At 46.2% G+C, this 25004-nt stretch overlaps 1 protein-coding gene across 10 annotated transcripts in view; it reads left to right on the plus strand.

Moving 5' to 3' along the window:
* ADD1 (adducin 1) overlaps nt 1-25004 on the plus strand; it is an 89046-nt gene that overhangs the window by 54305 nt on the left and 9737 nt on the right. For 4 of the 10 annotated variants that reach the window (XM_078446351.2, XM_081795466.1, XM_078446350.2 and 1 more), the window contains exons 4-13: nt 1517-1668; nt 9837-9917; nt 10162-10311; nt 12032-12175; nt 12282-12380; nt 13100-13276; nt 18110-18454; nt 20888-20989; nt 21654-21743; nt 22480-22572. In XM_078446351.2, the coding sequence (XP_078302477.2) occupies nt 1517-1668; nt 9837-9917; nt 10162-10311; nt 12032-12175; nt 12282-12380; nt 13100-13276; nt 18110-18454; nt 20888-20989; nt 21654-21743; nt 22480-22572 (1433 nt within the window). The remainder of the gene's footprint in view (nt 1-1516; nt 1669-9836; nt 9918-10161; nt 10312-12031; nt 12176-12281; nt 12381-13099; nt 13277-18109; nt 18455-20887; nt 20990-21653; nt 21744-22479; nt 22573-25004) is intronic. The other 6 variants (XM_078446349.2, XM_081795468.1, XM_078446348.2 and 3 more) reach the window with 3 other exon arrangements.

The raw sequence follows: 25004 nt of genomic DNA on the forward strand, positions 1-25004 counted from the left end.
AGTTCCTGGCCTTGGGAGAAAAGCATTCAGTCTTTCATCATTATGTTTGATATTAGTGGTGGATATTTGTAACTGTCCCTTATTAAGTTGAAGACAGTACCTTCTATTACCAATCTGCGGAGAGTTTTGGGTGATGAATTTTATGAACTGCTTTTTCTGTATCTATTAAAATGATCCCATACTTTTTCTTCTTCAGTATAGTGAATTACATTGATTGGTTTTTGAATGCTGAACCAATCTTGTGTGGCTGAGATAATCCCCCTCATGATGTATTATTCTTTGAATTTTTAAAAAATGTTTATTTTTGAGAGATAGAGCATGAGTGAGGGAGGGGCAGAGAGAGGGAGACACAGAATCTGAAGCAGACTCCAGGCTCTGAGCTGTCAGCACAGAGCCTGACATGGGGCTCGAACTCACGAACCATGAGATCATGACCTGAGCTGAAGTTGGATGCTTAACTGACCGAGCCACCCAGGTGCCCCTATTCTTTGTATTTATTGCTGGATTATTTGCTCAAAGTTTGTTAAGTAATTTTAGTCTGTGGTCATGAGAGATACTGGTCTGTTTTTTCTTATAACGTCATGTAACAAAATATCTTTGTATGGTTTTGGTATCAAGATAATGCTGGGCCTGATAGAATGAATTGTAAAGTGTTCTGGAAGGGTTTGTGTAGAATTTTTGAGAAGAGTTTGTATAGAATTGGTATTACTTCTGACTTAAATGTGTGGTAGAATTCATGGTGATGTCATCTGGGCCTGGAGTTTCGTTTATGGAAATGTTTTTAACTGCAAATTCAGCTTAACGGAAACAAGGGTATTCAGGATGTCTGTTTCTTCTGGAGTGAGCTTTTGATAGCTTGTGTGTTTCAAGGATTCTGTCTTTTTCATGTAAGTTAAAACATATGCTGATATAATTAGTTGTTCATATTATCCTGTTATTATCCTTTTAATGTCTATAGGATATGTAGTTATGTCCCTTCTCTACTGCTTCATAGTGTAATTTCTACCTCCACTGTGTTTTTTTTTTTGGAGTCTCCCTAGAGGTGTATTTTATTTTATTTCATTACATTTTTCATTTTCTTTTATTTCATTAGTTTATTTTTAATCTTCTCAAGATTAAGTCAGTTTTCCTCTATTTTTCTGTTTGATATCTCCTTTTTTCTTTATTACTAATTTTTTCTTCTTGTTTTTGGATTTCGTTTTCTCTTTTTTTAGTAAGGTGAAACTAGATCATTTAAAAAAAAACTTTCTTCTTTTCTAATATATATGTTTTCTACTGTAAATTTCCTGCTAAGAATTGCTTGACTGTATCCCATAAATTTTGCTACCATTTTGTTCTTGATTTCTAACTTAGCTGTATTAATGTTGGGGAACGTGATCTTTATGAAATAGTCTTTGAAGTTTTCAAGACTGACTTGTAGCCTTGTGTGGAAGATTCATGTCTCAGGATTATTATTATTTGTTTTATATTTGATAAGAAATAGTAAGTCTTTGAGTTTGTTTATCTTCTATTTCAGGTCTTGGTATGGTGACTCCTGTGAATGATCTGAGAGGGTCTGATTCAATCGCCTACGACAAAGGGGAGAAATTATTGCGGTGTAAGTTGGCAGCATTTTACCGACTTGCAGATCTGTTTGGATGGTCTCAGCTTATCTATAATCACATCACAGTGAGTATTAAGTGGGGTAGTAACTGAGTGGTAAATGGAATGTTATGTGTCTGACATCACTGCTTCCCATTTAGGAGAAGAGGAGAGTCGACTGAAGTAAATCTTAGAACACTTTCTTTCTGATTCCTGATTGCAGAGTATTATAATCTGAGAATTACCCACTTTGAATTAAAAATTATGAGAATAGTAGTTCTTTAAAACTCCTTTCTTGCATGCTAATCTAATAACTGTTGACCAAAGTGCAGTGGTCCTCCATTACATAGGGTTTTGCTTTCCACGGTCTCCGTTACTGTAGTCAACCAGCCCAGAAGCAGGTGATCCTCCTGGCGTATCGTCAGGTCAGCAGCAGCCTCACGCTGCATCACCTCCCGCATCACTCACCTCACTTGGTGTCCACGTGTCGGCACTTCATCATCTGTCATCATTGCAAGAAGGGTGAGTACAGGACAGGAAGACATTTTGAGAGAGCGAGGGAGACCACATTCTTGCAACTTTCATTACAGTGTATGTTACACTTGTTCTAGTTTATTATTAGTTGTGTTGTGAACCTCTTACTGTGCCCAATTTATAAATTAAACTTTATCGTAGGTATGTAAGTGTAGGAAAAAACAGTGTATGTAGAGTTTAGTATTGTCTGCTGTCCGCAGTTTCAGGCATCATGAGGGTCTTGGAACGTCTCTCCCATGGATAAGGAGGAGCTATGTATAGGCAGTTCCCAAAATTCTTTATATGCCTAAAAACCTAAGAATGAAGGTATTTTTTTCCTACTCTGACCAAAGCCTTCTATTTCTCATAGTTATTTATTTCTTCAGCTACTCCAGTTTTAGCTATTTTTCAACATGATCAGGACTTCTGTTTTCTTCAGTTGATTTTGCAGTAAATATTTATTGCGTGTTTCTTGTACATATTTATTCAGTACAAGCCTTGTTCTAAGTCTGGGGTCATATCAGTGAATGCGACAAGTCCTGCCTCTGTGGATCTTCCTTCCTGCATCCCTGTCCACTGGCCCACATTCATTCCCTCTTTGGTCCAGCTTGGATTTCCTGGTGCTACATCATTTCGGTAACGCTCTTTGGCAATGCTGTCCTCTCCCTCCTGCACCCAAACAGCTAATCCTGCTGCAGAGAGTCTCAACAGGGCCCACAGGCCTTCTCTGTAGGTTACAGACCCATGACACTGCCTGGCACCGTAGGACGTCTCACTTAGGAGCTCACTCACTAGTGCCTCTCTACTCTCTCTACTACTGTCTTCGGAACTCCTGACCTCTTTTCTTTTTAAAAAAAATTTTTTTTTTAATGTTTATTTATAATTTTTGAGAGAGACAGAGGCAGGATGCGAGTGGGTTAGGGGCAGAGAGAGAGGGAGACACAGAATCCGAAGCAGGCTCCAGGCTCTGAGCTGTCAGCACAGAGCCTGACGCGGGGCTCGAACTCATGAGCTGTGAGATCATGACCCGAGCCGAAGTCGGACACTCAACCGATTGAGCCACCCAGGCGCCCCTGACCTCTTTTCTCTTACCAAATGACCACAGTGTGTCACAGAGAAAAGGGGAACGCCTGACTGATGTTTGTACCCATTCTGTGCTCCTGAGCACCTCCTTCCTACCTGCAGCCAAACTTTGTTTCCCAGTTGGAATTTCATCTCTCTTGCCTTCTTAGATTCCTAATGCACCATCAGCCTTCTATTTTTTTCTTTGCTTTTCCAAAGAGATACTCTTTCCTTGACTCTTAAACTGTTCCAATCTGTTTCTTCATTTATTTTCCTTTGTTGAATATTTCAAATTTTTAGTACAGTGCCTACCAATAGTAATAAGTGTACTTCACAGGGATGTCTGAAGAGGAAGTTGTAATCCTGCCGATACTCTTATCTTCTTCAGGCAACTGGCGTTAACAGCTGTTTGAATTGTTTTACCCTTTTCTCTATACCCAGCACACGTGTGGGTGGTGTGCACATGTGGACTTGTAAGGGGTGCTGGGTTCAGTTCCAGCGTGGATTCCAGGGTGGCAGTCTGGAACCCACCTTTGTGACCAGTGCACTGTGTTTGTGGCATGTGATGTGGATCTTTCCAGAGACACCGAGTTATTCTCCCCTCTATCTCTTCCCCCTGTTGCCCTTAAAGTTCGCTTTTCAAAACGGAGACCTGGCCCTGTTGTATCCACACTGTCGTGCCTGTAGGACTCCGCCTCCACCCGAGTGCCCCTGCTTTATTTCCCCCGAAGCAGTTCCCACCATCCATACTTGACTTTGGCCTTTTGTCATCCATCTCCACTCATGGGAACACTGACTCTGAAGGGTGCCTCTGTTGTGTTTCCTGTTGTGTCCCCAAGAGCAGGAGCCGTGCTGGGCGTACAGTAGGCATACAGTGAACTCTAGGGTGAAATCCCCCAGACCGAAATCTGGCCTCAGTAAAAACGTCAAACAGGAACTCCGTGGTGCCTTTTGGTGTTTGGTCAGAAGGTCCCCTTCACCTGCCAGAAGTGCCAGTTCTGTTTCTAGTGCCTGCATGGAAATTGCTGGCACCTGAGGCTGATTATGCTTGACCAAGTGCTCTGTGCGGAGATTTAATGCTCAGTGGTCGGCTAAGAATTAGTTCCATGAAAATGTTACAGCTGTAATAGGAAATGTAATCCTTGGCTTTAATAACACCTTCACATTTTGGGGGGGGGTGTTTAAAATGCTGTTTACCAGTAGTCCTGGTATGAATGCTATTTAAATAAGTTTAAATTGCTGAAATTGCTCCCCCTGCCCTTTATTTAGGACTTGGCAGAATTAAAACATTAGTTAAATGTTTACTATTCTGTAGATGATCTGTGTGGCCCTTAATACTGAGTAAAAAAGATTTTTAAGCACCAAAATATTTCCTGTATCTTGTGAGCTAGAGAATCTTTGAGGGAAAAAGTTTTATTTTTGTTTATTTTAACTACTTGTGGTATACATTTTTTTGTTTTATAATCTAAATGTTACCGTATAAACACTTAACAGCAAAGAAATACTAACGATATTTATCAGTGCAACCAGAAAGTGCGAACAGGTCATGGTGACCTTTCTGGGAAAGAGGGCCATAGGGATTTTCTGCTGAAGGGATTTAGAGTGCTGGCAGGCATTAGGAGATTGGAGATGATTGTCTGAATTAGATCTCTGTCTTAAGATCGCATTAGGTTTAGAGAAGCTTTGGGGGGTGTCAGTAGCTGGGGCCTTTCCGTCCCTAAATGCCTCTGGTGACAGTGGAGTGCTGGGTTCAGCTCCATGTGGACTCCAGGGAATGCTAAACCTCAGGTGGTGGTCTGAGCCCACCTTGTGACCAGTACACTGTGCTTCTGGGACATGATATGGATCTTTGCCAGAGATACTGAGTTGGGTGTATTTGGTTTTCAGTGAGTGACCTTAAAATTTGTGACATGAGTAGTCAATCTCAGTGAGGGTAACGCCAGTCTCTTAGACACCAGAAACCTTACTTGGAGGGGCACCTGGGTGGCTCAGCCAGTTAAGTGTTAGACTTTTTTTTTTTTTAAATATTCATTTTTGAGAGAGAGCACAAGTCAGGGGAGGGGAGAGAGACAGAGAATCCCAAGCAGACTCTGCGCTGGCAGTGGGGCTTGAACTCATGAGCCGTGAGATCCTGATCTGAGCCAAAATCAAGAGTCAGACGCTCAACTGACTGAGCCACCCAGGTGCCCCGTGTCGGATTCTTGCTCTCAGCTCTGGTCTTGATCTCTGGGTCCTGAGTTCAAGCCCTGCATTGGGCTCTGTGCTGGGTGTGAAGCCTACTTAAAAAAAACAAAAACAAACTTACGTGGAAATATCCTTCACTCTTTTTTCACTTTACATCTGTATTTAGCACCTTTTCTTTCTTTTTTTTTTTTAAATTAATGTTTGTTTTTGAGAGAGAGAGAGACCAAATGCAAGCAAGGGGAGGGGCAGAGAGAGGAAGACACAGAATCCAAAGCAGGCTCCAGGCTCTGAGCTGTCAGCACAGAGCCCAATGTAGGGCTTGAACTCATGAACCACAAGATCATGACCTGAGCCGAAGTCAGAGATGCTTAACTGACTAAGCTACCCAGGTGTCCCAGCACTTTTTCCTTTTTTTGCTTCAGACTCAGAAAATCATATTTTAAGCCTTTTCCATTAAAATATGTAGATTTATTAGGCTCACTCTTGGAAATACATGTTAACAAAATAAGTCAAAGAAGAAAAAGTGATAGCATTATTTATAATAATAAAATTTGAGTCTGAATATCCAATGGTAGGTGGAAAATGCCCCAGTTACTCAACATCAGTTTGAGGGAACGTTACATACTATGAAAAATACTTCTATAGACCGTGTGGAAAAAATGAAAAATAGTTATTACAAAAGAGGGACTATAAAATGTATACTGTTTATAACTATGAATTATGCCATAGAGACCAGGAAACAAGAAGTCATTAAAAAATGGTATGTAATAGTTTTTTAATGTGGAACCTGATAGTATGCTTGTAAAGTTTATAGGGAAGATGGAAGTCCAAGAATGGCTAAGATGAACTAAGTGAGAGTTTTTTCCTATTAACTGAATTTGTAAAAGTGATACTAATTAAAATAGTGTGTTTTGGGCAAAGGAAGACACAGACCAGTGGGACAGAACCGAGCCCAGAGCTGGATCTCATTTATTGAAATCAGAGGCACAAAAGAGTCTGCGTTGCAGAGCAGCATGGGAAGGGTGCACTAGGCAGTAATTGGTGCTGGCACAGTTGGAGTGAAAAATTGAAATTGGAAAGTTGCATTGGATTCCCACCTTATATATTTATACCCACAAAGGAATTCCAGTGAATTCAGAATTAAATGTGAGAGGTAACACTTTAAAAATTTTAGAATGGGGGTGCCTGGGTGGCTCAGTTAGTTGGTTGAGAGTCTGACTTGTGCTCAGGTCATGATCTCGCAGTCCATGAGTTTGAGCCCCATGTCAGGCTCTGTGCCGACAGCTCGGAGTCTGGAGCCTGCTTAAGATTCTGTGTCTCCCTCTCTCTCTGCTCCTCCCCCACTCACGCTCTGTCTCAAAAATAAATAAATACTAAAAAAAAAAAAAAAAAAAATTTTTTTTGGATCAATATAGGCAGAAATCATTGACCTTTAACTTCTTAATTATTTATTTTTTAATTTTTTAAAATCTTTACTTTTGGCAGAGAGAGAGAGAGAGAGAGAGAGAGAGCGGGCGAGCAGGGGAAGAACAGAGAGAGAGGGAGACACAGAATCTGAAGCAGGTTCCAGGCTCTGAGCTGTCAGCATAGAGCCCGATGCGGGGCTTGAACTCACCAACCGTGAGTTCATGACCTGAGCCAAAGTTGGACACTTAACTGACAGAGCCACCCAGGCGTGCCATTGACCTTTAACTTCTGACCTAAGGAAAGAGGTCTTAAGACACAAAAGCACCTATTATAAAAGAAAAGATGGGTAAATTTGACTACTTTAAAATGAACAAATTTCTTATCATTAAAAGATGCCATAAAGAGAGTAAAAATAGGGGTGCCTGGCTGGCTCAGTTGAAAGAGCATGTGACTCTTGATCTTGGGGTTGTGAGCTCAGAACCCATGTTGGGGGGTACAGATTACTACAAAAAAATAAATAAACTTGGGACAAAAATCAGAGAGTGTGAAGAAAGAAAACCTACAACCTGGAAGATTTTGCCTTACAGGTAACCAACAAACAATTAGTATCTAGAAAAGATAAAGAACTATGAGTATGAAAAGGACAAACCAGTATGGTCATTTTGTGACCAAAAGACAAGAAAGGAATTTCACAGAAGGGGAAATAAGATGGCTCATAAAAATGTGAAAAGTTGCTCAACTCATTACTAACCAGGAAATTATAAATTAAAACCACAATGGAATACCATATCACAGACATTAGATTTTCATTTTTAAAGAAGAGAATAGTAGAAGCACAGACCCACCGCACGTTACTGGCAGGAGCGTCTATTTAATTAGGCTCTCTGAAGGTAATTCGGTGTCGCTCTGGAGAAATTTGACCACGGATGCTAGGAGGCAGGTGCAAGAATGTTCACAGCGTTTTTAGTAGCAAAATGGGAATCCTGGCCATTGACAGAAGAGTGGATACATCAATCGTATACTCACCAGTGGACACTCCACAGCAATGGAAGTGAACACATGATAGGCTCGTCTGTCGTTGTCTGGAGGAATCTCAGAAATACTGTTGAGGAAAAAAAATGTCACTGCAAAGAAAATACGGTATGATTCCAATTAGATGAAGTTCATAAACAGATAAAAATGAAACAGTATATTGATGAGGGATAGATATATAGAAGATAAAACTGTAAAGAAAAGGAAGAAGATGCCTAACACATAATTCAAGTTAGTGGTTACTTTTGGGAGTTGGGGGAAGGGACACGGGGCTTCCAGGATACTACGTTTCCTCTGTTCTGAAGTTGGTTGAAAGATACACGGGTGTTTGATTTTTTTGTACTTAAGTGCCTTTTGTACTCATGTGCCTTCTAAATGCTCTATATGATGTTGCAAGAGAAAACTTTTAATGTAAGTAAAAATATCTGACATTAAATTTTTCCTTATTTTTCATTCTAACCGGTAGTAAATACACAAAGCAATAGTCTGCTTTATGTTTTTTGTTTTGGCCCAACTTGGAAATTGGGGGAATTGTGTGGTTTTGTTGTAGACAGTTAAAAAGGTGCATGCTTTTTAAAGTACAAGAACCGACTTTAGATATAAGCCCAGCGAACTCACCATTAATGGGAAAATATTTTCGGGAAGAATGGAAATCACGTGTGCATTTTTGAAACGCAAAGAGAGCAGGGACTAGGGTAATGGGGATTTAAAGAGAGTGGATATCTTGGAGGTGGATATAGAATAGGCTCATTCATGGTCATGATTTACTGCCGTTGATCCTGTTACCGCTAGTAATAGTAATCGTGGGGAGATGCCATGTACTGATTATTTATTGTGAGTACCAGCCCTTATCATCCCCTATTTATGGACAAGGAGGCCAGGAGAGCAGGGTCCCCAGAGCAGCACAGACCATACTTGGCAGAGCTGAGATCTTAACTAAGGTCTTACCTGATTGTGGCTCCGCATGATGTCATCCTGAGGGAATCAGGTGAGTTTCGCATGAAGGTGACAGGAGCAGGAGGGTCGTTTCCCTGTATCTGAGAGCTAAATTGTACAAATAGGGGACTGAGTTTGTTCTGTGTTGCACGCTAGGAAGAGTGAAGAGAAGTTCAGGAAGACAAATTTCTGCTGTGTGAGTAAGGACATTTTGATGATCAGGTCTTTCTTGCTTCACTTCTGGCTCGGTCCCCGCCCCCGTGGGTGGCTGTTTGCTGAATGAAGAAATGAGGCCCAGTGAGGATGTGGGGGGCGCCCCCCTCTCAGTACACCTGCCCCGGCAGGCCCCGGGTGTGCATCTGTTTGCACCACTATGGAAGTCACTGTGCTGGTTAGGAAGTTGTACTAAACACCCTAAGTCCTTTCCCACAGATGCTGCGCTCTGCCTGCCTGGCCCTCTTTGCAGTTCTTAGACCAGCAGTGAGTGCGTCCCAACCGAATGGCTTTGGGGAATCGTTTGAGTTCTCCCAGAATCATCCTAAAAATGGGCAGGACTCTTTTTTTCCTGTTGTCACTAGTATCTAGCACAGGTACACGTTGAACGAATTGTGGACAGAAAGCAGTGAAAGAAGGGGCAGACCCACCAGGGGCACGATCATGTGTAGAAACTTTCTGAAATCCTTCATTAGCGGTAAGGAGGAGGTCTCTGTTGTTTGTGATTTTTATGATCGTTCATTATCCTGCAGGTTTTGAGGACCAGAAAGTTTTGGCTTTCACTAGTATATGCCTCCGGGATGCCACCTTCTGGCCTGTGATGCTGGTTTGGTAGCCACCAGGTGTTTTCCCTATAAAGTTAATTGTCATGAGTGTGACCAAGATGCACTTCATGCACCTGATAAATTACTACAGCGTAATGATACAAAGCTTCCGGTACCTCATAGCTTCGTGACAGATGCTGTACTTAATGTGCTTTCCTGTGTAGCTCACTGAATGCACACAAGCCTGTGTGTTTGTGGGTGGAAAGAGAGGCAGATCATTCCAATTGTTATTTTTGAGCTAATTTTCCTTACAGACCAGAGTGAGTCTGTGTGAGTAATTCCTTTCGGTAATTTTCCTTACAGACCAGAGTGAGCTCTGAGCAGGAACATTTCCTCATCGTTCCCTTTGGACTTCTCTACAGTGAAGTGACCGCGTCCAGTTTGGTAAGAATATCCTTTTCCTCTTGGGCGTTATGTGTGTTTAGGTCGTATTAGATCATGAAACACCTAACCCCACGAGACATATAAAACCCAAGAAAGGGGACGAAGTTTATGTTTTGTGTGACTAACTCTGAGAAAAACTTTAGAACTAGTTATACACACACTTTAAACTTTGGTTTAAATAATACCTAGTAAGGGTAATTTGAAATCCTCTTGACATTGAAAATTTTGATTTGCTTATTTTCAGGTTAGAATCAATTTTCAAGGAGATGTGGTAGATCGCGGGAGCACTAATCTGGGAGTAAATAAGGCCGGCTTTACATTACATTCTGCAATTTATGCTGCAAGGCCAGATGTGAAGTGCGTGGTCCATATTCACACGCCAGCAGGGACCGCGGTGAGTGCGTTGCCCTGGTGGCAGCTTACATTTGAAAGCTGTTTAGTGAAAGGCACGCCACGTTTACTCACAGCTGCCCTCTTTTGAGGCAAGTCAATAAACCTAATTTTGTTGGAGTGAAGAAGGTTTTTTCCTAAGTTTGACTTTCTTAGAAGAATTTTTTCTTCTTCTAAGGGGTCCGTATACTATCCAGTTTTGGAAAACCTGTGTGAGCGAAAGTGTCCGTTAGACTTGACAGTTAGCAAATCATAGTGTATTGAGGGTGAGGTCAGATTTCAGTGTAAGTGAAGACTGCAGAGACACCTTGTTGGAGAAGAGGGGTGGGAGGGAGGGGCTCAGGCAGGCCGCAGGAGGAGGCTGTGGACTCAGAAAGGATCAGCTGGAGGCAGGAGACCTGAGCCCACTGATGGGCTGCGGGGAGGAGCCAGGTGAGACAGCGAGAGGTTGAGGCCTGGAAACCCGTAGATGTTCTGTCTGGAGCCAGCAAGAGCAGGGCTGGGTCGTGAGAGGAGAGGAGGAATGGCTATTGCAAGAGGAAGGAAGGCACAGACATTGTAGGCTGTTAGGAGACTGGCCTCGGAGCCTAGAACTTTCCCAAAGCCTGCCCCTGCCCAGTCACCGAGCCCTGGCCTTTCTGGTGCCGACAGCCCAGACCTCCCAGTATGAAAATGCCCATTCCGGTTTTTGGGACGGTCATGTGACAGTGAAATACTACAACTATCTAGAATTGGCTTTTTATCAGCCATTTTATTCTTTAATGACTTTGTGGGCTTATTTGTACCACACATGGATTCAGTAATGTGGAATTATATGATGTTTTAATGTCACGCATATTGGATTGTTTTGATGCGTGTTAGACCTATCTAGTTTATTTTACTTTGAACATGTGGTTCTAGATGTGAACAGAAGAGTTTCGTTAGATCTATCCTTTTCTGAAGTTTTTTTTTGTAAAAAGGTGCATGCACTCCCAACCACATGCATTTTAAGGAACTATTTGAGGTCCCTTTGAGAATATGGTTCCAAACAGTTTACCATGTGATATATTTTAAAACTTACCAAATCACTTCACTTGGTAAGGAAATTCTTCTTACAAGAAGGCTGTGAAAGGAATTTAATGCTGTATCGCCTTTTTTATTGTGGTGTCTTTTTAGGTGAACTTGTATGTGGCATCGTCGCACCCACCTCTAGACACTATTTGAATCTTTGGAAACTGTTCTTTCGTCTTGGTAGAAAACCTTCAAAATTAGCACGTTCTGAAGTCAGTTTGGGAAATTTAAGGAAACTGAAGGGCTATATGAATGCTTAAGATTTTTTCTACTTAAATAGAAATTTTACAGCATAATTATCCTAAACTTCAGAAATTTGGTTTTATGTAAATTTCTGGTTTTGGTTCACCTACGACCTGAGATGAAAAGTGTATCAGAACGTCTCTTTGCAGTGTCCCGATTCATTCAGGGGAAGCAATGGTCGGTCCTTGCGTTAGGGCCAGGGTCATCTTACCCTGAAACCTGAGCTCGCTTGGCATTAGGAGTTTTAAGTGCACATCACTAGCAAGCCCCAGAAGTTAAAGTTCATCCTAAGTTCATAGGTTCATTTATTTCTCAGAAGGTAACAAAATAAAATCTGTCCCCCTGTTTATTTCTTTGAGGAAAGCATGTGCCATGTCATCAACGTGTGACCCTTGATTTCCCTTCATTCATGGTGACTGCGTGTTCTCTAGGTCTCTGCGATGAAATGTGGCCTCTTGCCGATCTCCCCGGAGGCACTTTCCCTTGGAGAAGTAGCTTATCATGATTATCATGGGATTCTGGTTGATGAGGAGGAAAAAGTATTAATTCAGAAAAATCTGGGGCCTAAAAGCAAGGTCAGTGGGCATCTAATGTGGTCTTTAAATTATAGAGGGAAGAAGAAAAAGTTAAAGCGTCAGTCTTCTTGCCTCGTTCCTTAGGGCTTTCATGTTTCTTGCTCAGGTTCTTATTCTGCGGAACCACGGGCTCGTATCCGTCGGAGAGAGCGTTGAGGAGGCTTTCTACTACATCCACAACCTTGTGGTCGCGTGCGAGATCCAGGTGGGTGGTGGCCACTCTGTTCGGTCTGCAGCTTATCTGGGTGTTTGCCGCGTTTTCATAGAGTCTTGGTACTTGTTTTGTAGGAATGAGTCTTTGTGTAATCTCTTTGCCAAAGATGAGCTCGTGGATTTGGAAATCGACCAGAGCAAATGCCATTTCACTGGCTGAAACTTACAAATGATTACCGGGCTTTCATTTCTAGTTTTTTATTACTCAAATACGTCAGTCGCCACCATTACGGAGCACCCGGCATCGGGCGCTTCCTAGATGTTACTCCATGTTCTTTCACTTGCCCCTCACAGCACTGTTTGTGAAAAAGCACGTGCAGGGAGGCAGAGCCTTGCCCCCGGCCCGTGTCTGTGAGCGCCGCTGAGCCAGGTCTGCTCAACCCCAAGTCTGCACTCTGCATGTTACCTTGACTTACGTTCAAGGCAGTACTGCAGTCCCCAGGCTCCTCATACGGTCTTCAAAGGTGCTCTGCTTCCCCATTTCTCCTCCAAGCATGAGTGCTCAGTATCTTTGTCATGCTAAAGACGAGCTTCTGAAAATAACCTTGTGTGTGAATATCTGTTGCCGTCCATCCTCCATGTTTATTCTTACACTCTGATGACTTGGTTTCTTTTGAAACGTACATTTCTGTTTCAGTGATCTCTTGTAGTCGTCTGCTCCTTCTGCCCTCAGTAACGAACTCAAACTACTGTTTGCTTGTTTTGGAAAAGGTTCGGACTCTGGCCAGTGCAGGAGGGCCAGACAACTTAGTCCTCCTGGATCCTGGCAAGTACAAAGCCAAGTCCCGTTCCCCAGGGTCCCCGGCAGGGGAGGGTACCAGCTTACCTCCCAAGTGGCAGATTGGTGAGCAGGAGTTCGAAGCTCTGATGCGGATGCTCGATAATCTGGTAAGAATGTTGCTACCACCTGATGGTAAAGCTTTTGTTCTGAAAGCAGAAGCGTTCGTGTTTTTATAGCAAGTGAAATGGCGTGAAACTGTCTTCATGCAGTATCTGAGTGCCTTCACCCTCAAAAATCAGGAAGAAGCACCGGGCAATATAACTTCTAAGCTAAATCACGGCAAAATACAGAAGTGAGGGTTTCTTGTCTTCTTTTGTTGTTTAAAGGTAATCACACTGGACTATGTGGGGACAAGAGCACAGAGAATGCCCTGCTCTGAAGTAGGCTCCTGGGTTGGGGTGCCTGATGGTTCAGTCGGTTGAGTGTCTGACTCTTGATGTCAGCTCAGGTCATGATCTGCCGGTTCGTGAGTTTGAGCGCTGAGTTGGGCTCTCTGCTGACAGTGTAGAGCCCACTTAGGATTCTCTCTCTCTCTCTCTCTCTCTCTCTCTCTCTCTCTGTCTCTCTCTCTCTCTGTCAGTCCCTCCCCCACTCATGTTCTTTCTCTCTCTCAAAAATAAAAATGAAAATAACTTAAAAATAAAGGAAGTAGGCTGCTGGGTAACTTGCTCCTAGAGTAGCAGCCAGCTCGGTGCCCATCCTCCCACAAGCAAGCCATCTGGGGGTGCCTTCTACATCTGCTAGCCATGTGCTTTGTCTTTTGTTTTAATGTAAGTTCTAGCTACGTGGGGCCTGATTATTATGTTTCACAGACATTTGCTGCTGATTTACTGTGTTGGGGAGACCCCTTCCTCCAAATTGCAGGGACACGGAGCCTAGCACAACACGGAAGCTGGACATGGTGTATTAAGCATAATAAGGATGTTCTGATGTTACCAGCAGGATGTGGTCTGTGTTAGAGGGTTCAGTGAGGCATCTCATCCATTTGCAAGCATCAGGGAGAAAACTTGATGTGGATGGCACTTGGAAGTGATCTTGGAGAGTAGGTAAAATTGTGGTAGGCCGAGTTGGGAGAAGGAAGGTGTGTGCGTGACTGAAGACACTACAGTAGGTGTAGGGGGTGGGGACGTGCCTTCCAGGCACTTGTCTGGTATGAGCAGGTTCTTTAAATATTTAGGTCAAGGTGTTATAAGACGAAGGACTCTGTCTCATAGAGACGTTGGGCTCTGTGCCTGCTGTGGTGTCACGCTGTTTAGATGGAATTCGGGAGAGTCCATCCTCTTTCCACATGACCTCAGGTGGTATAGACACAAGGACCTGTCCCAGGAGTGTGGGATTGAGAAGCCTCCAGAAGGGCTGGAGTCCCCATGTGTTGCTGTGGCCATGCTGGGCACCCTAGATAGCATCTCCAGGGCCAGCGGGGTGCATTTTAGCCTAGCAGGAGAGAGTCCCGACTATTGGACCAGGTCACACAGGGGAGGGGTGGCTTCGGAAGGCGGGAAGCTTAACTTTCTTGAAGGTGTTGGAACACAAAGAATTCATGGATCTGATTCAGGGGTGCTAAGTGTCCTCAGGGGCTGGATTTGATTAGTCAGGGGGGAATGAACACAGAAGGCAGAATCTTCTATAACTTCTGAATTCATTTGCCCTGTACAGGGGGATTGCATTTACTGACCATCTACTATTGAGCCAGGATACATTAACAGGACACAAGGAGTTCATGACCTACCCGGGGAGGTGGACAAACAGATCCCACATGTGGCCATGCATCTGTGATCTGGGTCCTGACAGAGCACAAGGAGAGCTGTGGAGGCAGAGACATAGGGCATGGGCCGGGACTGGTCTCGGGAAGCAGGGGGAGGAGTGAGGCGCACTAAGAACATGGAAGAAGCAGCTGGAGTTAGGTGGCAGGGGCCAGTGGTGTCCCAGGTGTCAGTACTGGGAGGCAGATACCCCCAAGGGGCCCCACGAGGCAAGGAGCGCTGGGGCACCCTGTCTTACAACCTCTCTTCTTTCCTCCTGGCCGTTGCTCTGGTTTCACTGCTCTTTACTTGGAAGTCAGGTAACAATCAGAAGAGAGGACCAAGAATCGAGACTACCAGCCCACCACGTCTTGTGTCCTCAGTGCATTCTAGAAGGTGGAGAGAGAGAAATCAAAATCAGGCAATAACTCTTAATGTGATAGAGGAGGGAGAGAAAGGACAAAAGATGAATAAGTGAAGTGCTCATTGCAGGGCTGTTGGTATTCAGTGTCCCTGATGTGCACAGGTTGTTATTGTCATTTTGATATTAGAAGGCTGTGTAATTTGTAAGAAATAATAATTATCATTACGGTCCATGTTTTAACTTAGTATTCTTTTTTTTTAATGTTTATTTATTTATTTTTGAGAGAGAGCATGAGCAGGGAAGGGGCAGAGAACGAGAGAGAGAGAGAGAGAGAGAGAGAGAGAGAGAGAGAGAAATACCAATCAGGCTCCGTGCTGTTAGCACAGAGCCCAGTGTGGGGCTCAAACCCACAAAACCATGAGATTGTGACCTGAGCCGAAACCAAGAGTCGAATGCTTAACTGACTGAGCCATCCAGGTGCCCCTTAACTTAGCATTCTGACTAACCATATATGTTTGCCAGTAATTGAGTAGGGTAGACAATAGTTGAAGATTCTCATACTGTAAGAACTATTTTAACGTACACAGGAGATGCTGATTGCTTCCCACACGTGAAGATCTAATTCTAGCTCTTCAAAGAAGGAAGGAATCCATATGTGTATCGATAAGCCACACAGTAGGTGTGAGGTCCTAGTATTGCCTCTAGTTTTGGCTTGACAGCATTTAAAGGGGAAGATTAAAGAATAAAACCATACCCTCTGAGGATAAAATTTGGCAAAGTTCTGGTGGTTTATCCTTCAGTCATGGAGACTACTCAGGAGTCTTGGCTCCCTCAGCGAGAGGAAACTTGAGTTAACAAGAACTGTATTTTTCTGAAGATAGCCTTTTTACAGTGGAGCCATTATCTTTTATTGTTCCTCAACAAAGCATGCTTATCAATGGAAAAACTGCAGCGTAGACATTTACCGATCTTCTTGAGGATGGTGGTGGGAAAACGACCACTGAGGACTGCGTTTCAGAATTGTCACCACCCTTTTTTTAATGTAGTAAAGGGATGTTGGTATGCCAGTGGTCTCCCAAAGAAGAGAAGCATCCAGAAGGGAGAGAATTCCTGAACTGGGAGAAATGTGAATGATTCTAAAGCACCTCAGCAAGCAGGACACAGGCCGGGGCCCCTCTAATGTGACAGCCCTTATTCTCCTGTCCTTTATGGTGAAGGTGCTGTGAGTGACTCCGTCCAGACGCGAAACAGCGAGTCAGGAGCAAACTGAGCCAGGTCCTTGGCCTAGGGTCTCACAAGGTGGTGGCCGGGACTGGTTCCCATCAGAAGGCTCAGTGGGGCAGAACCCACTTCTGAGCTCCAGACAGAATTCTGTGGACAGAATTCATTTTTCTTCCCGCTGTAGGAGTCATGGGGCTCGCTTCTTTAGAGCCAGCAATGGATAAAAGACTCAAGATGGGTGCCAGCCTCCTATGTAGTACATCCCGCATCACCTTTGCCAAATTCCATGGGTTAGAAGCAAGTCAGGTCCTGCCCACGCTCCAGGAGGGAGGGCATCACAGCAGGTGGGGACCATGGTGGGGGGGCGGGCACCAGAGAGTCTGTCTGCCACACCCACCAGCTGCTATGCACTGGGTTGGAGGGATGGGGAACACATCCTCCTTGCCTTGGAGAGATCGTCTGTGGGGATTGGCAGACAGGTCGGTCCAGCACGTGGGCTAAGTGCTATTGCAGTGATTACAGAGGTGTGAACTACTGGGGCCCAGGCCTTAAAGCCTAGTAAGTGGTCATGAGGCAGAATTGAAGGTTGATCTCGAAGATTGTTACATTCAAAGAAAGAACCAGGTTTCACGAGGTGTACTTGTTTGGCCTTCCCCAAAGATTATTACGGTATCTTATCTAAACTTTATCTTAAAAGGTAAGAAAAAAGAAAAAAAAGAAAAAAAATTAAGTACGTTGTTTAATACGATCTTTACTGTAGACAGCAGCAAGTAAGCCCATTTAAGTATTCAGTTTATTAGTATTCAGTTTAGTAACTTTTAAAAACTGGGAGCACCTCAGTGCCTCAGTTAGTTAAGTGTCTGACTCTTGATTTTGTCTCAGGTCAGATCTCATGGTTCCTGAGTTCGAGCCCCATATTGGGCTCTGCGCTGACCGTGCGGAGCCTGCTTGGGATTCTCTCTCCCTCTGCCCCTCCCCCGTTTACACACATGCACTCGTTCTCTTTCTCAAAAGAAGTAAACATTAAAAAATTTTTTAGAAACTGAACACACTGTAGAACCAGTATCCAGATCAAAAAACAGTAGCACGGTGGGGGGCCTGGCTGGCTCAGTCGGTAGAGCACGTGACTCTTGATCTCAGGGTTATGAGTTCAAGCCCCCCGTTGGGCGTGGAGCCTATTGAAAACAACAGCAGCAGTGATGACAAAACAGCACCTCAGAATCCCCTGTACCCTTTCAGGTGCTTCTTTTTGTACTTTTAATAAGTGATGAGTGGAATAGTGTTCTCTCGCATGTGGTTTCTTTGACTCAGCAGCACATTTGTGAGGTTCATCCTAACGTTGCACCTGGGGATGGAGCATTTGCTCTGAATCTGGCCCCCTAGTCCGTTGCGTGGATGCTGCAGTTTGCCCATTCTGGTGTTGCTGGCTTTGTCTAATCTGCGGTCAGGATTTTGGTGAATGTTTGTGCGTCTCTGTCGGCACGTATCTGGGAGTGCGGAGTTGTCGCGTGCGTGCCTGTACAGCTTTTGTAGGTATTTCCACGCAATTCCCCAAAGTGAAACTGTTGTGAGATCTGGCATATTGACGGTCTTTCATTCTCTTTGGACCCTAGGGTTACAGAACTGGCTACCCTTACCGATACCCTGCTCTGAGAGAGAAATCTAAAAAGTACAGCGATGTGGAGGTTCCTGCGAGTGTCACAGGGTACTCCTTTGCTAGTGACGGGGATCCGGGCACTGGCTCCCCTCTCAGACACAGTTTTCAGAAGCAGCAGCGAGAGAAGACAAGATGGCTGAACTCTGGCCGGGGTGACGATGCTTCTGAGGAAGGGCAGAACGGAAGCAGTCCCAAGTCGAAGACTAAGGTGTGGACGAACATTACACACGATCACGTGAAACCCTTGCTGCAGTCTCTCTCGTCCGGTGTCTGCGTGCCAAGCTGTATTACCAACTGCTTGGTCTGTGCCTACCTTACTGTTCATAGTTAGATGATGTAGAGCAAGTTGGGTAGCTGGGGCTTCGGAGGCTTTGGGAATCTAGCCTTTCTGACCTGGATTTCGAGCAAACCTTCCTCCTTAACCTTCTTTAGCCCAAACTGGACCTGCCGTATGCATTAGCTATAATTCAAGTAATACTGTCTGCTTGAAACTGCTTAAGATACGCAGCACTTCTTCAGTAACCCCCACATCACCTAACTCTGTGCGTAGCGAAAATACTAAGTAACTTACACATATTAATCTAAAAGTTGGAGCTGACATTTAATTCAAATTATGTTCAAGGAATCCTAATGCTTCATGCACGGAAAGGTAGTTCAGTCATAACCTGTTACTTGAGTGTTGTCATCGCCAGACTGCAGTCTGTTCTTTAAAGGCTTCAGTGTTTTCTTAAGCAGTTTTCCCTGGTGTCTCACGGGCATTTTCCCAGCTGCCCTCGTCCTTTCTTGTTGGTCTCGTTCCCTGCTTGCTGTCCCAAAGCCTCCGAATGCTCTAAGCCAGCTACCTTCTGCATGGACTGTTGCATGTGAGTAGACGGCCGTAGTGGTGAGTCCTGTGGCTCCTGCTGGGTGTGGCATGACCCAAGTGCGGCGCAGGCCGTCTGCAGGCACCAGCGACAGACCCTGCGAGGCGCGCTTTGTTTCCGTAATCACAGACACGGCCCTCAAAGACACTTGGCTGTCTTGGTGCTCACGTCCTGTGAAGACCGGTCTTCACTGTCCGGTAACCCAGCCTCTGACAGCTCGGCGGCTCCTGTGCCACACAGAGGGGGCCCCTGGAGCGGCCGGGGCAGGCACGCAGGTGACCCGTGAGGTCGGATGGCCTGACACGGTGTGCCCCGAGCAAGCATGCGGGGCCTCCTGTTCCCGTAATAACAGTGTTCTTACTTTATAGATTTATTCCAAAGAAGGCAGTTCTGTCTTCCCCAGGTGGTTCTGGTGCGCGAGCCTCTGTGCTCCTGAGCAGACTCGTCACGTGGAGCCCGTCTCTCCTCCCGCCTCCTCTTCCTCTCCCTCTTTTCTTCTCCCCAGTTTCAGCTGTTTTGTTTTTATTTATTTTACTTGTTAAAGGGCGTGGGCCTAAAAACCACCTTCCTGCTGAGGATATACGTACATAGTGCTGAGTTGCCGTGATGAAGTTTTTCTAAGCACATGTGTAGCCTCAGCTTTGAGCTTTATTTGCTATTGTCTTGAAACAATATGAAATCACTTTGCGTGTTTTAGTCAGTGTGCACATTGAAGGGGAGACCTTGTTCAGCACTTAAATTTGTTTCCTACTGCTCCGGAGTATTGGGCATGCCATGCAGTGTTCCCAGGTTGGTATGTTAACTTACAGTAACTGTTCTCAAGTTTCAAACGTGTTCACGCTTCCAAGGTTATTGCTTTAATGTTTTGACTAAAACTTATTTTTAATAAAAAGCTGGAGTTATTTTTATCTGAGAAGATAACTGTCAGTGAGTACCTCACAGCTCATGCCCATCCCACACTTCCCTCCGCAGCAGCTAATAAGCATTTGCCAGTCTGTTGCTTTCTTTAAAGTCTTACGGTTTATGGCCATCTTACTGCCTCCTGAAAATACTCTCAAAGGCGTAACATTGCTGGCCTTGTTTTAATGTTCAGTGCCCACCCGTGCCTCAGAATTAGAATTTGATTGAAAATCTCGTGTGTGATTGGAGATCCAAAAATAAAGACAAAATGTGAAAGGCGCGGTGTGCTGATGCTATGCACTGATATCTAAAACAGCCTTCTGATAAAAACTCATGAAGCGCTTCAAGTTTGTTTGGGATATTTTTGTAACACTCTGAAGTATTAAGTTATATAAAATATTCGACATCACCAAACCCTCCCACCAGGCAGCTACTGTATATCCGTTCATGCAGCAATTTTCTTGGGTTGAAAAGCTATGCCAACAGCACGTTCTAATGCTGTACTTTATTTTCATGCAAAACTTTGGTGATGCCCACTCTTGCCTCCCAGTCCGGTCTTTCCCTTTACCTGGGTGGCAACATCACATCGCTTTTCATGACCCTGCCATCTCATGCTTCCAGCGGCTTTGGCATTGATGACTCTCAGGGCGGTGAACCAATGTGCTCTGAGGGGTCCCCCCATGGCTAGTCCGCGGGAGTTACAGAGCGTAGCTCTGTCGTCAGCCTCTGCCGGGCCTTCTGGATGGCGTGTGCCGGTCAGTCACGACTCTGGCTTCCACCGTTACTGGTTTCTGTTTGCACACGCCCTGCCCCGATCCCACCGCTGCAGTGACAGGAGGTGTGGTCATTGGTTCATTCTCTGTGATGTTCATGCATGACCAGGTGTGAGACACGTGGGACAGATTGGATGCTGTGGCATCACGTAACCGTTGTCCCAGTTCTGACTTTTCAACTGTTCTTGATGTTTACAGTGGACTAAAGAGGATGGACATAGAACCTCCACCTCCGCTGTCCCTAACCTGTTTGTTCCATTGAACACTAACCCCAAAGAGGTCCAGGAGATGAGGAACAAGGTACGTACTGGCTGACGTCGGCCCGTGGCAGGAACTTGTGTGCAGGCGGAGGTGGTGGCGGGTGGGACGGGAGGTGGCACGTGCTCGCCCCTCGCGGAGGGCTCCCACCGCTGCAGTCGAGGCCCTCTCCTTCCACCGCTTGTGCGCCTGTGCTAACAAGCGTGGTGTGTGAGCAGCAGACAGCCTGGGGCCCCGGTTCCTGAACAGATGCTTGCTCACATAGTGGGCAGAATCGGAAGCGACAGCCTGTTTCTGGCAAGAGCAGCCTTTGCCCCCGCGTTTCAGCGTTCATTCGCCGAGCTTTGAATGTTCGATGTGTCAGGTGGAACATGAGATCCACCAGTGTTCACAGCGCCACCGTGAGAGGGGCTCATAGGGAATGTTTCTCCTGGAGGAGTGAGTACGGTTAGAGATCGGTGCTTGCCAGAGCCATCCAGGAGGTGCAGAGAGTGCATCCCCTTGGACTTGTGAACCTCTAAACAGGCCGGACTAGCACCACCAGACAGGCACTGTGGCCATGGGGGGCCCTGAGGGGCAGGGCGGGGCGGGGCAGGGGTGTGGCTTGCGCGTGGCTCTGGGGCCCCAGCGCACATGCTGGGTGACTCAAGTCGTGGCGAGTCTTCTCCGTCCTGTTGATGTGTGTTTCTCCTTCTTGTGTCCTCAGATCCGAGAGCAGAACTTGCAGGACATTAAGACGGCTGGCCCCCAGTCCCAGGTTTTGTGTGGTGTAGTGATGGACAGGAGCCTTGTCCAGGTGAGAGCCCAGAGTGTCTGATGGTAGTGGGTGGTGGCTCTAATGACCGGCCACTCCAAAATTGTTCTTGAGTTGGCAGAGAGCGGTGCTGTGAGGTAAGTGTTCTAGGCAAGAGCTACCCCTGTGAAAGATCCTCATGATGAGAAACAGCCCCCCACTTTTCCTAAAGTTGCAGACGTAGCACAAGCATGCCCACGGGCCGTGTCCTCCCCAGCCCTGCTCCATGCAATGCATGCCTGTGTGAGGGTGGCACTCACGCCACCTGCCGTGGGACCTGGATTTGCCCCGGTTTGGCAGCGTACGGTGGAAGATGCTAGAAGAGGGTGGGCTTAACGGACGTTTCTGTTCTCGTGTGTATTGCTCTCTGCAATAAAGTGCTGCTTGGGGAAAAGTGGTTACAGAGGGCACCTGTGAATGTCTGCATTTACATGCCTTTCTGTAAGAGCACTGTACTTCGTGGCACGTTGAAGATAATCGTGTAAGTAGTTATCTCTGAAAATTAAGTTGCCACCTGCTGCTTTAAACGCGACCCTGCAGGGTAGGTGTTTGTGCTCTGAGTTGGGGCAGCCGTGGTCCTGGTCTCGTGGTCTGTGTCTGCACGTGCACCGCCATCACTGCTGCACGGCCGTGGACGGCTGTCTCTGCTGCATGCTCTCAGCCAGCTCCATCCTGTGCTCTCAGTTGCTGTTTCGAAGCCGGGCCTGGCGGGCTCTGATGACTCAGTTTACTGTTGCAGGACGCACCCCTCTCTGACTGTACGGAAACAATCGAAGGGCTCGAGCTTACAGAGCAGACCTTTAGTCCTGCTAGATCTCTGTCTTGTAGAAAGGTACTCACCGCCCTGTCCTTGACCGCCTCTCGGCACGCGCTGCCCTTCCACCTGCCCCGTCCCCACCTGTCTGCTCTTGCCGGGCACCGTCTCAGTTACCCCTGCCTCTGCGATGGACCGAGGTTCCGTTCTGCCTGTTCTGTTCTTTAATTAGAGTGTCTGGTACGAGGTTATTTTTATAATCCTCGGCATCCACGAGGCATCCACGAGGTTGGGGAGAAAGGGCCCCTCTTCACGATGCGTGGCGCATTTCTGAGGGTCTGCACGTGACTCTGGTTAGCGCATGCTTTTGGGTTTTGTTTGCCTTTTATGAGATGTCGATGGCAGAAGGCTCATGCGGGCCGCCTGTGGGCAGCGGTGGCTCCCTGTGCAACCTTCTACCTTTGCTTGCTCTGCTGTGACCGCACGCGTAGTGAATGTGGCCATTGGAGGTTGTAGAATTGAAAGACAGCATTTCGGAGGAACGGAAAGTAAAACTGGACAGTTTCTTTTGTTGATGAGATATATTTAGTTTTTCTCCTAAAAAAAAAAAAATCCTAGATAATTCTTTAAAAAGTGTTTCACAGGGAAAAAAAACATGGAAATTTGAAGCCAGGAGTAGTAAGCTGTGTACACGCACACGTTGATGTGGATGGCAGGTGGGAAGTCTGTGTGATGTAACCTGCCCCGTTGGAAGGAGCCCCGTGAGGGCCCTGCAGGTGTGCTGGTGTGCACAGCTCGGTGCTGACAGCAGAAAGCGGCTGCCTGCACGGTGTTGAGTCGTAGTGATGTTCACCCTGTGTTCAAAGGAGATTTTTAGGGTGTGTCTCTTCAATTCCTACGCCTCCAGTGAGATGCCATATCTTTGTAGTGATGTCCCAGTTGCCAGAGATTCGTACCAGGGGTTCTGTATCCTGCGTGCAACCCTCACCAGTGACGAGGTTTTGCATACTTAGGGATTAATTCAGTAGGTCCGTTTCTCCTTATCCTTTGAATGTACTTTGAGCTGCCGTTCTTGGAGGGACTTCTCAGAGCAGGGGAGAAAGATGGCCTTTTTCTGCATGTCTCAGTACTTTGGGCTTTAAGCCGTTGTGGTCTTGCTAGCTCATAATTTTCTTTTCTCCGGTGCGTGAAGGTGTGCTGAGTCCGTGAGCCCGGGGTGCTTACCGTGCGGGGTCTCCACTGGGGCTGCCACCCTGTAGTCCTTGGGCAGAGCTGATTGACGCTGTCCTTGCTCTACAGTCTCTCTGGCACTGGGTCACACGTAGTGGTTTCTGCTTGACCTTGTTCGGGCTCTCCGGAAGGTGGGCTGGTTGGCTGTGTTTCAAGTGGGCTTTTTTGGCCAGTTCCTCACCCAGCCCCGATTTTTGTTTTCGCTCCGGCATGTCAGACTCGGGTGTGTGTCACCATCACCTGTGAGTGCTTCATCACGCATAGATGTGGCCCCCCACCCCCGCCTGCCAGGAAGTCAGAGTCGCTGGGAATGGGATTCCTGGCCATTCTGGTGCCCCACCCCCTAGTCTGGGCAGCGCACTCTGGGAGCGCCGCATCCAGGTGGGGTCAGCAGGGGAAACCGCACCCAGCCCAGCCTAGAGGGTGCTCCCGCGCCTGGATTCTTGTTCCAGCTTGCATTTTCTCCAACACCCTCCTGCTGCTCACATTTGCACCCTTGGTCTTTTTCTCATTTTTACGTGGAGAATACGACTCCATCCGTGACCTTGACTGAAGCTGTTCCCACATCTTTTGTGCGAATCTCAAAACGCAGACTGCATTGCTCCCTCTACAAGGTGGCCCTGCTCTCAAGGTGGCAAGTCGAGTTTTTCTTTGACAAAGTGGAAAAAGAACTTGGTTACGTGTCCTAGTAACGTCCTCTTCCCAATGAGGCAAATCTGTAGATACCTGCTTTCCATTTGAGAATCTGAGGAACATGTGTCTGGGGCTTAGGAAGTAGGGGCTCTGGGGAAGCCCTTCCCTTTGCTTCCACCCCTCCCTCCCTGGTGAGGGCCGTTCACTCAGGCCCTGTCGTCCTCTGTCTGAAGGAGGAGCGGCAGCTTGTCAGCCGCACCCTGATGCTCTGGTTCCAGAAGGAATACTGAGCCCAGCCGAAGGCTCTCTTAACTCCACGTTGCACGCGCCAACACGGAAGCTGTGGTAACTGGCCGCCTTCTGGAGGTCATTGCAAGTGAACTGAGCTGTTAGACGTTAGCGCGAACAAGTTCATGCTGACAGCTTGCCGGGGGCAGGCCGGGACCGTGCTGCCGGATTTGTGCTCTGTGCACCTGTGTGTCCTTGGGCAGAGTCCCTCTCACTTGGCGCTGTGTGGGGGAAATGGGAGGTGCCTGGGCCCACCTTGCAGTCTTACCTGGCGAACTTGGTGTTGAGCGCCCAGAAGCGCGTGGCCCGGCACTAAGAATGTAAGTTCAAATCTGAGTGGGTTTTATGGCTGAAAAGCC

This window comes from Panthera onca, chromosome B1, assembly GCF_046562875.1.
Source record: "Panthera onca isolate mPanOnc1 chromosome B1, mPanOnc1 haplotype 2, whole genome shotgun sequence".
In the NCBI taxonomy this organism is placed as follows: Eukaryota; Metazoa; Chordata; class Mammalia; order Carnivora; family Felidae; genus Panthera; species Panthera onca.